The sequence below is a fragment of the Ranitomeya imitator genome, chromosome 5, assembly GCF_032444005.1.
Source record: "Ranitomeya imitator isolate aRanImi1 chromosome 5, aRanImi1.pri, whole genome shotgun sequence".
NCBI lineage: Eukaryota > Metazoa > Chordata > Amphibia > Anura > Dendrobatidae > Ranitomeya > Ranitomeya imitator.
The window spans coordinates 19640969-19657454 of NC_091286.1; the positions used below are offsets into that span (position 1 = coordinate 19640969).

The window sequence follows — 16486 nt, forward strand, 5'->3', positions numbered from 1 at the left end:
ACAGAAGATTGGGGGCTTTATGAAGCCGGCGGGGCCGCGGGTAGTTGCGGCGGTGCGCGCTGCTGATTGGGCGGCGGATGAACGTCCATTGTCTCCGCTCCGTCCGCTGATTGTATCCAGGGGATGAGCTCAGGCTCGGGCCATTCATGCTTTGGGTGACGTCAGCAGCGGTGGGCGGGGCTCCCGGCAGGCCGCACCCCCTATGTGATATAAGGCGGCGCTGCGCACGCCGTGCGGGACAGTGTGCCTCGGTGCTCGCTCCGTGCTGTGTGTGTAGCTGGCTGCTCCGCCTGGGCTTTGTCTGCAGACCCCCGGCAGCACTCGGACCCCTTTTGTGTGACTTCTTTAACCCAGGACTTCCCCCCAGCTTCTCGGGACTTCATGTCTGTATTTTACCCTATTCCTTGGTAAGTGGCTCCTGTGGATTCACCCCTGCATGGGGTGGTGGGCAGGCTCCGTGGGGTCTGCGGGCTGGTGGAGATGGAAGTGAAAGAAAGAAGTTTCTGGCTGTTAGAGGGTTAATGAGGCTGGCGGGGTTGGGGGCCCCTGGTGTCCGGGGGGAGGTGAGGGGCTGGGGGCGCTGCCCGGTGATCCGGACACCAGGGAGGTGACGGGTTAATCCGGCGTTGTTACATTGTTTCTTTTAATGATGATGATGGAATGAATTGTTTGGAGCCATTGGAGAGACAGAGGTGGGGGGTTTCTAGGGGCTTACCGAGATGGGAGAAGGGGTACCTGGAGGGGTAGACTGGGGAGGGCAGAGGGGGAGACTGGAGAGGGGGTACCTGGAGGGGTAGACTGGGGAGGGCAGAGGGGGAGACTGGAGAGGGGGTACCTGGAGGGGTAGAGGGGAGAGGGGGTAGACTGGGGAGGGGAGAGGGGGAGACTGGAGAGGGGGTACCTGGAGGGGTAGAGGGGAGAGGGGGTACCTGGAGGGGTAGACTGGGGAGGGCAGAGGGGGTACCTGGAGGGGTAGACTGGGGAGGGCAGAGGGGGTACCTGGAGGGGTAGACTGGGGAGGGCAGAGGGGGTACCTGGAGGGGTAGAGGGGAGAGGGGGTACCTGGAGGGGGAGAGGGGGTAGACTGGGGAGGGGAGAGGGGGAGACTGGAGAGGGGGTACCTGGAGGGGTAGACTGGGGAGGGCAGAGGGGAGAGGGGGTACCTGGAGGGGTAGACTGGGGAGGGGAGAGGGGGTACCTGGAGGGGTAGACTGGGGAGGGCAGAGGGGGTACCTGGAGGGGTAGACTGGGGAGGGCAGAGGGGGTACCTGGAGGGGTAGACTGGGGAGGGCAGAGGGGGTACCTGGAGGGGTAGACTGGGGAGGGCAGAGGGGGTACCTGGAGGGGTAGACTGGGGAGGGCAGAGGGGGTACCTGGAGGGGTAGACTGGGGAGGGGGTACCTGGAGGGGTAGACTGGGGAGGGGGTACCTGGAGGGGTAGACTGGGGAGGGGGTACCTGGAGGGGTAGACTGGAGAGGGGGTACCTGGAGGGGTAGACTGGAGAGGGGGTACCTGGAGGGGTAGACTGGAGAGGGGGTACCTGGAGGGGTAGACTGGAGAGGGGGTACCTGGAGGGGTAGACTGGAGAGGGGGTACCTGGAGGGGTAGACTGGAGAGGGGGTACATGGAGGGGGCAGATTTGGGGGGGGGTAGGTGGTACTTGAGTCAAGCTGAAGTAGTCAGACGGGGCCTGGAGGGGCAAACTGAGGGAAAATAGGAGGTACCTAGAGGGGGAGACTGGGGAAGGAAGAGGGGGAAATTAGAGGGGGCAGATTAAGGGGGAGTACCTGTAGAGATAGGTGCAGCTTGGAGGCAGGCTGAAGTTGTGTAAGCCTGGCCTTGGAGGGGCAGATTGGGAGGATGAGGGGGCACTTATAGGAGCATGCTGGAGGGGGGTGGTGTAAAGGGAAGAGATGGGGATCATGAGGGAGGACTGGACTAGGGGGTGCTGGTGTAACGGGTTATTTGGAGGGGCAGGCTGTAGTGGAGTGTGTGTGTGGGGGTTATTCGGAGGGGCAGGCTGTAGTGGAGTGTGTGGGGTTATTCGGAGGGGCAGGCTGTAATGGAGTGTGTGGGGGTTATTCAGAGGGGCAGGCTATAGTGGAGTGTGGTGGTTATTCAGAGGGGCAGGCTCTAGTGGAGTGTGGTGTGGGGGTTATTGAGGGGCAGGCTGTAGTGGAGTGTAGTGTGGGGGTTATTCAGAGGGGCAGGCTCTAGTGGAGTGTGGTGTGGGGGTTATTGAGGGGCAGGCTGTAGTGGAGTGTGGGGGTGGGGGTTATTCAGAGGGGCAAGATGGTAAATGAATACCTGGCGGGGTGGGCTTGTACCTGGATGGAAAGACTGGACAATACTGTAGAAGAGGCTGAGCTGCTGGGTAGAGGTTTTAGGAGGAGATGGGCAGTGTCGGCCTCTTGGGTTCTATATTGGGGAATAGCAGGAAGTCTTAGTTGGGCCTGGGCAGGATGGAAGATATTAGACTTCTAGCTGCCATAAGCTTGCGCTGATCCGCAGTAATTGCATTAGTTTCTGCATTTGGCAGAGCTTAGTGAGCTGGAGCAGAGACCTGAATTTTCCGTTTTGCACGTACCATGGTCAGATTGCCCTGTTTACTGCATGGTGTTACATAGGACTGCTGCTGTATATACTTTGTATGCAGCACATTTGGCTCTGCTACTCTTACAGGTTTGGATGAACTTTGCAGACACCTGAATGCTTTGTGCTGACAACTACCTGCCCTATTGATCTTCTGCATCTTTAGTGACTGGAGGCGCAGGCTGGCGAATGTTCATGGCTGATACTGGTGCTATGTACAGATGTGGTATATACCGTAATTCTTGGCATGTACTATGTTAGGTAGTAGACGGCCTCACATTGGTTCCATGCAGCTGATGTCATTGTGATCCGTCCTGTGAATGGGAATGTTCTGGTTGCTGCCACCCTCCTCATTCACGCTTGGCCATGATGAATCACTGATGGGCTCATGTTCATTGAGAAATTGCTGCTTATCAGTTTCCTGGCGATGCCTCATATAATCCTGCCCCAATTCTCCTGTCCACCATCATCAGGATCGCAATATTTAAAGGGATATTCACTACAAGAAAATGCGTTGCCAAAATTGTCAGTCGAATGGGCTTTATTAGCCCCTTTCTGTAATGGAAAATTTACAGAATTTTCTATAGCAAATCTACTTGCTCGCTCTTAAAGGGGTGTTCTATTATTGCTGGTGACAAATTTCCACAGCGAGAACATCTGATATCTCTGCAGTGGGAATTCTTGATATTGGATTTTTTTTTTCTTGCTGGACTTCTCCTTTTATAAGGTGGTCTTACAGCCCACAGGGGGCACGGATCGCCATATTTTTGTAACTGGCTTCAGGACATCGGTTGTGACTTTATTAAAATGTTATTTTTATGGACACATTGAATCATAAAGAATGTGATATCTGTATATAAAAATCTGGATATAAACGTGTGGGCTGCAATTACGGTCAGCTGTAGAATCACTACAATTACCATATCCTCATCAAAAGAAATTGCTCATCTGCTTCTGACGGATGCTGGAATAAAACGGTCCCGATTATCGCAGCGTGCAGAAATGTATGGTGAGATGGGTCTGTACGGTCAATCAGGTGTATGGAGATGTGTATAATGTAGCCAATGTCTAACCCAGGGGCGGATATGTCATTGGGGCAACCTATGAAGCTATAACGGGACCCATGGGGTGAAAGGCCCCATTCGAACTCCAAAGCAAGTGGATCTGGGCATTATGAGCTACTGGACTGCAAAGGGCCCATATATTTTTGCATAGGGGCCGCCTTCTGTCTGCGTTGTATATAGACCATAGTGCAGCTCTGTAGGGTCAGCCCTGTGTGTGTGAATGGGCCATAGTGCAGTTCTGTAGGGTCAGCCCTGTGTATTTATGGGCCATAGTGCAGTTCTGTAGGGTCAACCCTGTGTGTGAATGGACCATAGTGCAGTTCTGTAGGGTCAGCCGTGTGTGAATGGGCCATAGTGCAGTTCTGTAGGGTCAACCCTGTGTGTGAATGGGCCATAGTGCAGCTCTGTAGGGTCAGCCCTGTGTGTGTGAATGGGCCATAGTGCAGTTCTGTAGGGTCAGCCCTGTGTATTTATGGGCCATAGTGCAGTTCTGTAGGGTCAGCCCTGTGTGTGAATGGACCATAGTGCAGTTCTGTAGGGTCAGCCCTGTGTGTGTGAATGGACCATAGTGCAGTTCTGTAGGGTCAGCCCTGTGTATTTATGGGCCATAATGCAGTTCTGTAGGGTCAGCCCTGTGTATGAATGGGCCCTAGTGCAGTTCTGTAGGGTCAGCCCTGTGTGAATGGGCCATAGTGCAGTTCTGTAGGGTCAGCCCTGTGTGAATAAACCATAGTGCACTTCTTTAGGGTCAGCCCTGTGTGTGAATAAACCATAGTGCAGTTCTGTAGGGTCAGCCCTGTGTGTGAATAAACCATAGTGCAGTTCTGTAGGGTCAGTCCTGTGTGTGAATAAACCATAGTGCACTTCTGTAGGGTCAGCCCTGTGTGTGAATAAACCATAATGCAGTTCTGTAGGGTCAGCCCTGTGTGTGAATAAACCATAATGCAGTTCTGTAGGGTCAGCCCTGTGTGTGAATAAACCATAGTGCAGTTCTGTAGGGTCAGCCCTGTGTGTGAATAAACCATAGTGCAGTTCTGTAGGGTCAGTCCTGTGTGTGAATAAACCATAGTGCAGTTCTGTAGGGTCAGCCCTGTGTGTGTGAATGGACCATAGTGCAGTTCTGTAGGGTCAGCCCTGTGTATGAATGGGCCCTAGTGCAGTTCTGTAGTGTCAGCCCTGTGTGTGAATAAACCATAGTGCAGTTCTGTAGGGTCAGCCCTGTGTGAATGGGCCATAGTGCAATTCTGTAGGGTCAGCCCTGTGTGAATAAACCATAGTGCACTTCTTTAGGGTCAGCCCTGTGTGTGAATAAACCATAGTGCAGTTCTGTAGGGTCAGTCCTGTGTGTGAATAAACCATAGTGCATTTCTGTAGGGTCAGCCCTGTGTGTGTGAATGGGCCATAGTGCACTTCTGTAGGGTCAGCCCTGTGTGTGTGAATGGACCATAGTGCAGTTCTGTAGGGTCAGCCCTGTGTATGAATGGGCCATAGTGCACTTCTGTAGGGTCAGCCCTGTGTGAATAAACCATAGTGCACTTCTTTAGGGTCAGCCCTGTGTATGAATGGGCCATAGTGCAGTTCTGTAGGGTCAGCCCTGTGTGTGTGAATGGGCCATAGTGCACTTCTGTAGGGTCAGCCCTGTGTGAATCGGCCGGTGCAGTTCTGTAGGGTCAGTCTTGTGTGTGAATGGTCCATAAAGCAATTCTGTGGGGTCAGTCCAGGGTGTAAGGACCATAGAATGTGCCTCTATTGATGTCTCTTCCTTTTCTTCTTTGTACTTTTCCTTGGCCCCTTTATAAATCTTCTCCTGGACTGTGGCTTTGTTTTTGGGGAGCTCTGTGGTTCTTCTGGAGCTTTTGTGCCCTATATCGGCTGTTTGGTTAAGGTGTGGGGTTGTGCAGGTTCTGCAGTATTTCCAGTCTTTTTACCTTGGAGCCTATTGTTCTGTGTCTGATGAATGGCAGGCTGTGGGTGTCCTGCAGCGTGTCGCTGACTTCTCGTGACTGAATGAACAAATGATGAGATATTTGACATTTCTGCTGCAAGTAAACATCTTAAAGGGACTGGAACCTATAGATTTATAACAGCACAGGTCCTGTGCAGGTGGTGTAATGTGTCTGGAGACTCTTGATATAAAGTAGTGATCGTGGTCGGTCAAGAATATCTTCAACTTCCTCTTGGTTACGCAATAGCCGACTGAATGATCCTGTGGGATTACATGTGAAGATCAGTCGGTAATCTGACATTTCCCACCCCCTTTCCAGCAATGTCCTGTATAGGCTAATGAAAGTTCCTAAAATCTCTCCAGAAAGTTTTAGTTCTAGAACATATTGGTGAGATGTCACTGAAACAATTCTGAAGATGCCAACAAAATACCATATCTATTATTTTTGGGGACCCCCTGGTTTAGAAATATATTCTAGAAGAAAAAATTGTTTTAGATAATCCTACAGAATGTCATTTCTTTTTAAAGGGCGTTTGGAAATTACCTTTAACCTGTCCATAGGACACGTATAGAACCTCTCTGAACTACATGGACTTGACCTCCAGTGTTCCAAAATCCCATTGCATCGCTGTACTAAACCTGTCTTAATGGAGGGTACATTTAGGTGTATTTCACTTTTAAAGATGCATCGCTGGAGGAGTATATATGGGACACATTTTTGTCCACCATTTTACCTTATGTCATGACTATTGGGGTCTTAGGGGAATACACTTGTATATAAGATGGTTTAGTGGGATTCACATGAGCAAGTGTATCACCAACTGTCCCTGACATCTGCATTCATACTAGAGCTACCATACTCCTCTACTGGGAGCAAAACATAAATAATGATTCCCCTGCTGAAACAAAACTCCTGTTTTCTCCATGCATTGCCCACCAGGGGCCAAAAATGTGTATAATTGCCTTTGCACTGGAACAAATGGTGGCATTTCATTACTGATCTTAGAAATGGGTTCTTGGCATACCAACCACTTGATCCAGGTTTTTACCATTTGTACTATGAGCAAGGGGATGGAAGGGAGGAGCAGATATGGATTTTATATCTTAAGTTTCTCCCAAGTTGTAGGAGATTTGGGTAATGTACATGTGGAGAACCAACTTAAAGCGTACATTTGTTTTAATGATTTTATTGTATTGATACATTGTAGCAAGCATCAGCTGAAACATAAACATGGACAATTTATAACTGGACAATTTTATATATATTTTTTGTTCCTTTTTGGTGAATTGTCTTAGACCGCACTGTCTTGAAAGGTTTTCTTACAGCATAATTATAGCGGAGGATGAGGACCTTAATTACCGTATATATTTTTTCTTCTTGCAGCATTGATTACTTGAGATCAGCTGAAATGACTGAGGTTATAATGAACACTCAACCCATGGATGAAATCGGCTTAAGCCCTCGCAAAGATTCTTATCAGGTACGTTCAAAGGAAAATTCTGCCTCTGGATATTTTGCTAGGCTGTCTTTTGGCAATCTAAACTTTTCTTGCGTTTTTGGCAGATAACCAATAAGGCAGCTGGTCTGGAGTCCAAAATGGCAAATTTGTGGTAACCAATTGCTGCCATTTCTGGTTATTTCCCAGGTTTCCCAATTATGACTTGGAGACTGGGAAATCTGGGTGAATTCTCTTGAGAATTGCAGTGGATGTGTATTTTCAACAAGTCTTAATGTTAATTTTTCTGTTAATGGAAAAGCTGGGTACTAGTATTTGTCACCCGTAGTGTTCAAGGGTTGTCTCCCTATTCTCATAGTATCTACTAGCAGATTTACCATTCAGGAGTTTGATTGTTGGATGGAAGTCCCTGTTGTGCTTCCTTCCATTAGTTGCAGTTTTCTGGAAGCAGATAATATCTACTCATATGCTGGTATGTCTTTAGGGAAGATGGATGATATTTTTCCTGCTTCGATGTGGATTGACACCCAGATTTTCCAGACCTGGAATGGCAAATATACATAATGCATATATTCTGTGATGCTTCTCGTTGGGTAGAACTTTTGGTTCCTTTCCCAGGTTGAATAGTCGGCTGCCACAAGGATAGTATTAGAGGGGGCTGGTAGAGGGGGCGCCATTCTAGGACTGGTTGCTGCCTTGGGGTAAGGCGATGCACCTAGCTAGGCCATTGCTATTAGGGAAATAATCTCTGTAGCTAGGCTGGACTTCAACTGGGATACAGTGGGGGGGATTCATCGTAGTGGAATCTGAGATAAGGGGGCTACACGATACCTGGCAGCTGCTCTACTCTGCTCCAATGTGATACCAGGTGGTTTTGGAGAAATTGAGGATAGGGATGTTTTGGCCGGAAGCTCTAGGAGGACGTATCTCTGCCAGGTCTGAAGATTTCGGATAAGGGGGTGTTATGCGTAATCTTGTCTAAGCAGCTCCCTGTAATGTAGGGCTACGTTCACATTTGCATTGTTGGGCATTGCGTCGGCGACACAACGCATGCAAAAACGCATTGTTTTGTGACACATGTGTCCATTTTTGGCTTTATTTTGGACGCAAAAAAATGCAACATGCAGCGTCCTCTGCGCCCTGACGCTTGCACCAAAATGACGCATGCGTCACAAAACGCAAGACATGTTAAATATAGGGACGCATGTGGCCGCGGCTGCGCCCGACTCAACGCTAATGTGAACGTAGCCTAACATGGAGCTCATCTTCAGTCATTCCTCAAAAGACAAGTTCTTTCATTTTTTTTTTTTTTGAACAGTTATAATTTCATAACTTAAAAATAGTCCAGTCTTTATCTGATGCGGTGCTGACATTCGTCTTCTGATACAGAGCGGTCTTATTCTGGAGCGGTTACTGGCGGGCCGCGCTTTCTAGAAACACTGAGGTTATTATGAATGAGTCCGCTGCTGCCTCTACGTTCATTGCTCGTGCTAATGAGAATCGCTCACTTGTGCATAAAAGGCCTGGAGCCAAGCAGACTTCGAAGAATCCGGCACGGGCGCAGCGCGCCATTCTGACGTGTTTCATTCTGATCTCTATTGTCTGTTGTGACCCGCTGCTGCAGCTTCTTAAAGGTGAATGCACCTTTAATTCTTGCAGGTGTGGAGGCGGGTCTCAAATTCTATTGATTTTTTTTTTTTTTTTTTTAATTTGCAGCTCTTTCGGCATCTATAGTAGCTATAGGTAATGTGCTGCTCCACTGCATGGCGGTATTATACGTGCTGTATAGATCTGCAATAGTGTCCATAGAAATGGTCTATACTGTGCTGCCTTTTTGCATTGACCATTCGCCTGCCATGTTGCAGAGATATTGGCTAGAATAGGGGTGAATATGGTTTCTTGCTCTGGGACCATGTAACGGCACATAGTCTGTATACTGGAGGTGTAGGGACTGTACGTTAACTTTACGATCGTGGGTTGCGGAGGTAAAATGTGTAAACTCGTCTCCTCCTTGGTCCTTAATGGACTCCATTTTAACAATTTTTTTTTATTGGCAAAATTTAAGACTTTAACCTATGATCGCTTGTATTTGTATGGATGCTCCGATTTTACAGTATATAGTGAAATTGATCAAGATGGCTGCTATTCAATAGGGTCCTGGCTGCCATGGCAGTCATCGGCAAGCGGGCATGTGAAGGGTGCCATTGTGCATGTGTGTCAGTTACCACTGAATACTGATGATAGCGATTGCCGCTGTCAATCTGTTGGGTAAACAGCAGCGTATGGCGCTCGCTCATGTTGGCGGTGTATGCCGACTATATACCGTAATATAATTCTGTGTCAGCGCCATACACCTGCACCCTGACTGGTATACTATTATGCCAGTATGTGCGGAGGCGTTACACCCCCCTACCCCCAATGTGGCGTCACTTGGGACCCAGTCAGCGCCATTTTTCACTTTTGCCTCAGATCTGGACTAATTCTTGCAGCAGTTAAGTATTTGCAGGTCCCATGTCCTCTGTGCTGGAAACTGTCAGCATGTCTGGCAGCACGGAGGCCTGGATACATGGGAAGATCCATAAGTCATGCCCTTAGAGTGAAATCCTCCTATAGAGAATGTGCTTTTTATTTCACTTCTTAACAATTTCCATATCTCTGCTTTGTCAGTGAATGGAAATGTGGTTACAATCCGAGGTGCCTGAAGACCTGTCCTGCACTTCAGCAGCTCGTACAGTTTTTCAGTCACAATGTGCCGCCATCTAACCACACTCGACGGACATATTGCCCTCATGGTCTGACAGCATAAGAACATTACAGCCCCGACTCTGCTAAAAGTGACTGGTCTCCTCTTCTGTTGTCATTGAGATTCCAAGGGAGATATGGATGTAAATTCGACAAATGCACAATGGAAGTGAGAAGTGAAGCAGTTGCCCATGGCAACCAATGAGGTTGCTGCTTTCATCTTCCACAAGGCCTCAGAAAAATGAGGGATGGCGCATGATTGGTGCAAATAAAAAGCAGAGTTGTTACCCATGGCAACCAGTTTGGCCTGACTACAATATTGGTGTTGTGCAGCCAGACTCTGCCTGTAATGGCGGCGGCACTAGCCAGCTCAGAATGCTGCTGTTTAACCCCTTAAATAGACAGCACAGTAGTTCGGGTGGCTTCCCTATAGTGTAATCTCAAGGTGCGGTTGGTTGCCATGCCAGCTGAGGGTCTTATTTAGGCCCCAGTTGCTGCCATCTTGTACTCCTGAGCAGCCCAGCGGCAGACATCATAGGAGGCCACGATCTACACTATATACAGCAATGCTTGGCTCGGTCATTCTTAGGTACTAGGCCTAAGACCATTTTAAAAAAAAACTTAACTTAATTACCTGCTTTTCCCCAGCTAAAACATAAAATTAAAAAAATTCGGCATTACTGCAGCTGTAAAGTGTTATCAAAATAAACGACCCATAGTGATCATGTACATAAAAAAATCGATACTACAAAATTGCCATTTTTCAGACTCCACAATAAAAAATTGATTAAAATGTCTTGTGCCCCAAGTGTCACACTGCACACAGAAAACCTCGCACTCGTGTTTTTTTTTTAAATACTAAAATAACACAACCCTGTTTAGTATAATTGTACAGACCTGGAGAATCCGGTTGGGTAATTATCACTGAACAATGAACGCTACAAAAAAAACAAGGCAGGATGGTGGCTTTGCTTTTTCTTTTTACTGATCTTAGATTTTTTTTTTCTCCTGTCATTTTGTTTTAACTGATGTATGGCCAACGAAAAATACACCCCCACCCCTCCCCCCCCCAAAAAAAAAAAATAGAGAGATTTTTTTTTTATATCCATGTTGGCCTAATCTCAACATCTGGGGTCCATTTTTCAGGATGATTTATTGACTGGTGGTAATTTATGGTATTGTTGAATTTCGTGCCTCCCTAAATAGGAGAGAATGCCTGGAAGAGAAGCTTATAATTAAGGGTGTAATCCTTAATAAGTTGAGGTCTGAGCTCTGCTGGGGCTATGGCCAATAACTTATTGGTCATGAACATCTAGAAGCTTCCATCAGTGACTGGATCATGTAGGGCCGCTCATTCATTAGTAATCACGTTCCTCATATTCTGGGCTAATCTTTCATCCGTGACTTTGTTTGAGCCGCGTGTTGACAAGTCCTAATCCTAAAACAAGGACACAAAGCCCAGAAGACAGAACGGTTTGCTATACATGAAAAACCCGGCTTATAGGCTTAACTCTCTCAGAGCGGAATGCAAAAAGTGAACCCTATAGATGAGAAAAAGTTTTTTGCAAAGTTTGCAAAAGTTTTGTTCAAAAAATTGTTTTGTAATAAAACAAAAATGAACAAACTTTAAGACTGCAAAACTAAAAAAAGTAGGCTTGTGGGTAGGAAAGGAGAATCTGCAGAGATTGCAATGGAAGTAAAAGCTGCAATCTTTAGCTTTGCAGAAATGTCACAATTAGCTCTCGAATATCCTCTGTCTGAATTGGAGAGGGTGCACATGTGCTGTAATGCAGGGGTGTCAAACTGCATTCCTCGAGGGCTGCAAACAGGTCATGTTTTCAGGATTTCCTTGTACTGCACAGGTGATAATTTAATCACCAACTCATTATTTATCACCTGTGCAGTACAAGGAAATCCTGAAAACATCACCTGTTTGCAGCCCTCGAGGAATGCAGTTTGACACCCCTGCTGTAATGTCGTTTTTTTGTAGTAGAAGTTAAAGGGGTTATCCATACTTGCAGTGAGTCTCCACTATGAGATGGGTAGGGGGTGTCTGATGGGATCTACTACTGGACCCCTGCTGATCTGGACCCTTCTCTTAAAATCAGACGTGAAGATGTTGCATATTTTACCTGATGTTCAACCTGGGCAGGGTGTGCATTTGTGTTTTTGATGGAATAAGCCACAGTCAGATCTCTTGCTGCAATGAATATAATGATGGAACAAAATGGGGTATATTGGCTGCCAACTTTGTCTTTTTCCTACATTTACCCAAACTGTAGGGTTGGACAGTCCCACCAAAGTTGGCAGGTTTGTCTATGATCTAATGTGAATGGCCGCCTTTTGTGGAGTTGTTGACTGTCTCCCATTCAGTAAAACATATCTTGAAGGGAAAGGCCCCTCTACACATTGTCTGATGGACGAATGATTATTTGGCAAGCAGCCATCTCTCCTGACTCCTCCACGAACAGAAACACTTGGCTCAGCCAAACGCTCCTATGTTCTCAGAGCTGCTGCCAGACTCCGGTCTTCCTCAAAACACTACCAGAAGAAGAGTCTGAACTCCAGGAATAACAAAAGGATAGGCAGTTAGAAATTCAGCAGTCAGATCCTTCTCTTCCCCCAACATCTTCTTCTGAGGACACCATAGGCATTGCTTCTTTGGCAGATCCTGCAGATATTGGCTGGTTTGGCAACTTTAGTCTACCATGTATAGAGGCCTTCTAATACCATGCTTGATCATATCTTCAATGCTAGTAAGACTTTGGTCCTCTTTGTGGTCTGTCTAGGTCTAGAGATAAATATGTAGATGTAGTTTGCTTCTCATTTACCAAATTAGATCTTTAACCCCTTAATGACCGCCAATACGTCTTTTAACTGACCTGAGATATAAGAGAATAGTATCCCCATACAGATGACAATCCAGCATCTGTCGGTTGTACACTATAGCTGACAACTTGCTGTACCAGCCACGATCAGTATTTGCACCATCTAAATCTGTTTAACCCCTTAGATGCTGCTGTAAATAGTGACTACATCATTATAAATGGTTAACAGAGTGTGGGGGCTTCTTCTTTGTCCCAATTGGTGCCCTCAGATCATGATTTTGTTGTCCTGATGTTTGCCATGGCAATTCATGACCAAATAGTGGCCTTAGAGTCTGACGGCTGTTGTAATCTGTTTAGAAGTTAGCAACATTTAGGTGGTAAAAATACACTTTTTCATTTGTCATACCACTTTGCATTCATTCCTGTAAAGCACCTGAAGGGTTAATAAACTACCTGACAGCAGTTTTCAATATGTTTAGGGGTGCTGTTTTTAAAATGGTATCACGTTTGTGGGTTTCCCAATATATAGGACCCCTAAAGTCACTTCAAACATGGGTAAGTCCCTAAAAAAATAAATTTTGTAAATTTCTTTGAAAAAATGAAAAATTGCTGCTACATTTTTAAACCTCCTAAAATGCTAGCAAAATAAAATAACATTTTACAAATGGTCCTGATGTAAAGCAGACATGTGGGAAATGTTATTTATTAATGATTTGCTGTTGTATGACTATCTGGTTTAAAGGGATAATCATTCAAATTTAGAAAATTGCAAATTTTTTAACATTTTTCTCAAATTTTTGAAATTTTTTATAAATAAACACAAAAAATGTTGAACTAAATTTACCATTATCATAAAGTATAATGTGTCACGAAAAAACAATCTCAAAATCACAGGGATTTGTTGAAGCGTTGCAGAGTTATTACCACATAAAGTGACACTGGTCAGATTTCAAAAATTTGGCTCGGTCACTAAGGGGTTAAACATGTGTTGGAGGGACTTGAAAGGCTCAAGCTAGTATTGAAGTTCCACCCCGTGCCAAGACACTTGTTACTAACCTGGTGTTTGCCTCTGTAATGTTTTGCAAGAAATTGTGATCCTTCAACTCCAACTAGCAGTCATAGGTTGCGTAGCGTTACCAGAACAGCTTTCTTTCCTTCCTTGGAGTCCTTCTACGATAGTTTGCCATATAACCTACTACTTTTTGGCTTAAGTATTCTAGAAATCGTATTGACCAATTTGAATATTTGTCTTGATATGCCTTTTACTTGGGTCTTGCTTACTTTTTTTTTAATTGTTTTTCCTGACTTGACACTTTCCTGTTTTTTCTCCTTTTTAGATATTCCCAGACCCTTCAGACTTTGAACGATGCTGCAAGTTGAAGGATCGGCTTCCCTCCATTGTGGTGGAGCCCACAGAGGGAGATGTGGAGAGTGGGGAACTCAGATGGCCTCCAGAAGAATTCCTGGTGGAGGAAGAAAAGGAATCAAACTGCGATACACAAAAAGACGACAAGGAGCAGTAAACATGTGACGACCCTTGTCGTTTTGGATGAAAAGTTGCCCAGCAACGGGCCAGCTATGAATCAGTTAGGAAGGATTTTGCGAACTATGACAAATTCCAAGATGCACATGTGACGAGTCTATTTTTTTTTTTCTCTCGGTGGAATAATCTGGCCTTCGTTGTGATTAAAAGCCCCGAAGTCTTGGAAGAAGTGTTTGCTTTTTTTTTTTTATTTCAATCATTAGAATACAATCTGAGGTTTTTCTAAGGCTAGATGCAGTGATGTAATCTTAGATTAACGCAAGAAGGAATTCTTTGGACAGAGGCACAGACTCGACGACCATTAATAAACCGCCTTGTCTGCAAAAAGTCAACTCATCACTTCTCCATGTGAATGTTACGTCATGCTGTCCACCAACTGGAGTCTTAGTTGAACCAATTCTGGTAACTGTTGTCGTTATTATCCATGCCAAGCAGTCATCTTGTGAACTGTTGTACATCTTGGCGTCACTCTCGACAACTTTGTAAATGTCATCGCTGTGTCGTAACTATTTATAATTGGATCAAAAAGTTGAATCTGTCTCTGTAGTATTAATTCCAGTGTTCAATTGTGTACAGGGAAGCAATAGTGTCATGTATTTGTTCTGTACTGAGATGTTGTGTTCCTTGGCTTACAGTAAAACTTTGTACGGTTCCGCAACAAAGTCAACATTGTAGACAAGTATGTAGAGTTCTCTGGTATGGAAAAAAACAAACATTGCGCTTCCTTTCTGGATGAAGTGGACATCGTGTGCTTTACTGTTGTCCTATGCTCTCAGAAGTCCTCGCAAGTCATTGTACTTAATATCTTGGGCATGGTAGACCATCTTGACCCGGTCCATCGCTGATTGCGGTTGTAGGTTATGAATAGTTGAGAACACTTTGCCAAAAGTTTAGTGGGTTTGTGAGGCTCCAACTTCTGAAAAGATGCATTAAAGGTCTATCCCAAATGGAAAATGGGCAAATTAAAAAAAAAAAAAGTCCTGATGATCCATGTGTTAGTAAGGTGTGGATTTACTTTGTACCCTTGAGACTATTGATTTCTTGAGGTGAGTCTGGATGGTGACCGCTCTAGAAATAAACCTCAATCTTTCAGTAAACTTCACTTTCCCAATGCCTTTTTGAGACCCATCATTGCCCTTGACTTCACCAGATATTCAGATGGTCTTCAAGCCTTTTGCTATCCGTTGAATTGAGTAAATACCTCAGTGTAATATGCTGGTGGCTATGCAGAGCTTGCCTACACCATCACACGTTACTGGATGCTTCGTCTTTGTAGACTCGTTCCTATTTTCGAATGACAATACAGCAATAATTCCTGTTCTAATCTGTCCAAATATTAAGAGTCTCGTATGTATATCTTGCAAGTTGCACGTTTAAAATATCTGTGGTTGTCTTGTCAGCCAAAAGCTCCTCCAGGTCATGGTTCACAAATGGGTATTGGGTATGGGCGCCAGTGTTACTGACCATCAGCAGATGGGTAAACCATAGAATGGTGCCATTCCAGTAGATACGTAGTGACAATCCACGGAGACCTCTCGATTTCTATTGGCATCCATTACAAGTCCTACTGAAAAAAAAAAACCTGTGGAAGGAATTACTTTGCATTTGTCTGTTTTTCCTCTTTGAGAGTATTGTATATTTCCATTTGTTACAAATGTCCACGAACAAAAAGCACTCGAGTAAATCCTGTTGTATAATAGTTATATATAAGTATATATTTCTGTATTTTTTTAAGGCTCAGGGAGATGCTAGCTTTTGTTTTTTCCAAAACTATTATGTCACTGTGACGGTTGTAAATAAAAAGTTTCAAATTGCTTTCCAACTCAGCCGATGTGGCGGTTTTATTTGTGCGAGTGCCGCTCTTCAGCCTAAACAGTTTCCTCTCTATACCCGTCTGACATGAAGCAGACTGACTCTGTTGTGAACGTGGTATGTGTCTGCAGAGTAGCGGCAATCCGTCACCGGCCGGGGATTGTCAGCTTGTGGGTTTGCAAAGTCACGAAACAAACTTTGAGGGTCTTGGGAGGCGATTGGTAGCACTTTTTGGTTCTAGTTGCTTTATCGAAGGTTTGGCCCCAGTACTTCACAATAACAATTTCGTGGTGAAATTGTGGGTGCAATGCAACTTCCCTCCAGTGGAAAAAGCGCAAGCGTCCTGTGACTAAGTTTCCCTCTCTGGCTTTGCAGCACTTTTGCCTCTTGATACAAAGTGTGGCTTCTTGAAGTGCTATAGATTATGCAAAATTAATCAAGGCTTCAGTTTTGCAATTTTTTTATTGCAAATTGTAGTTATTGGTGAAAAATGAAAATCTTA

General features: G+C 45.4%; 1 protein-coding gene across 1 annotated transcript; it reads left to right on the top strand.

Annotated features, from left to right (window-relative positions):
• The first annotated feature begins 234 nt into the window (after positions 1 to 234).
• LBH (LBH regulator of WNT signaling pathway) lies at positions 235 to 15998 on the top strand. Its single transcript, XM_069768368.1, has 3 exons — positions 235 to 407; positions 6987 to 7083; positions 13967 to 15998. Exons 1-3 carry the CDS (start codon positions 382 to 384, stop codon positions 14150 to 14152), a joined length of 309 nt encoding a protein of 102 aa, XP_069624469.1. The 5' UTR covers positions 235 to 381; the 3' UTR covers positions 14153 to 15998.
• Positions 15999 to 16486: the final 488 nt, after the last annotated feature.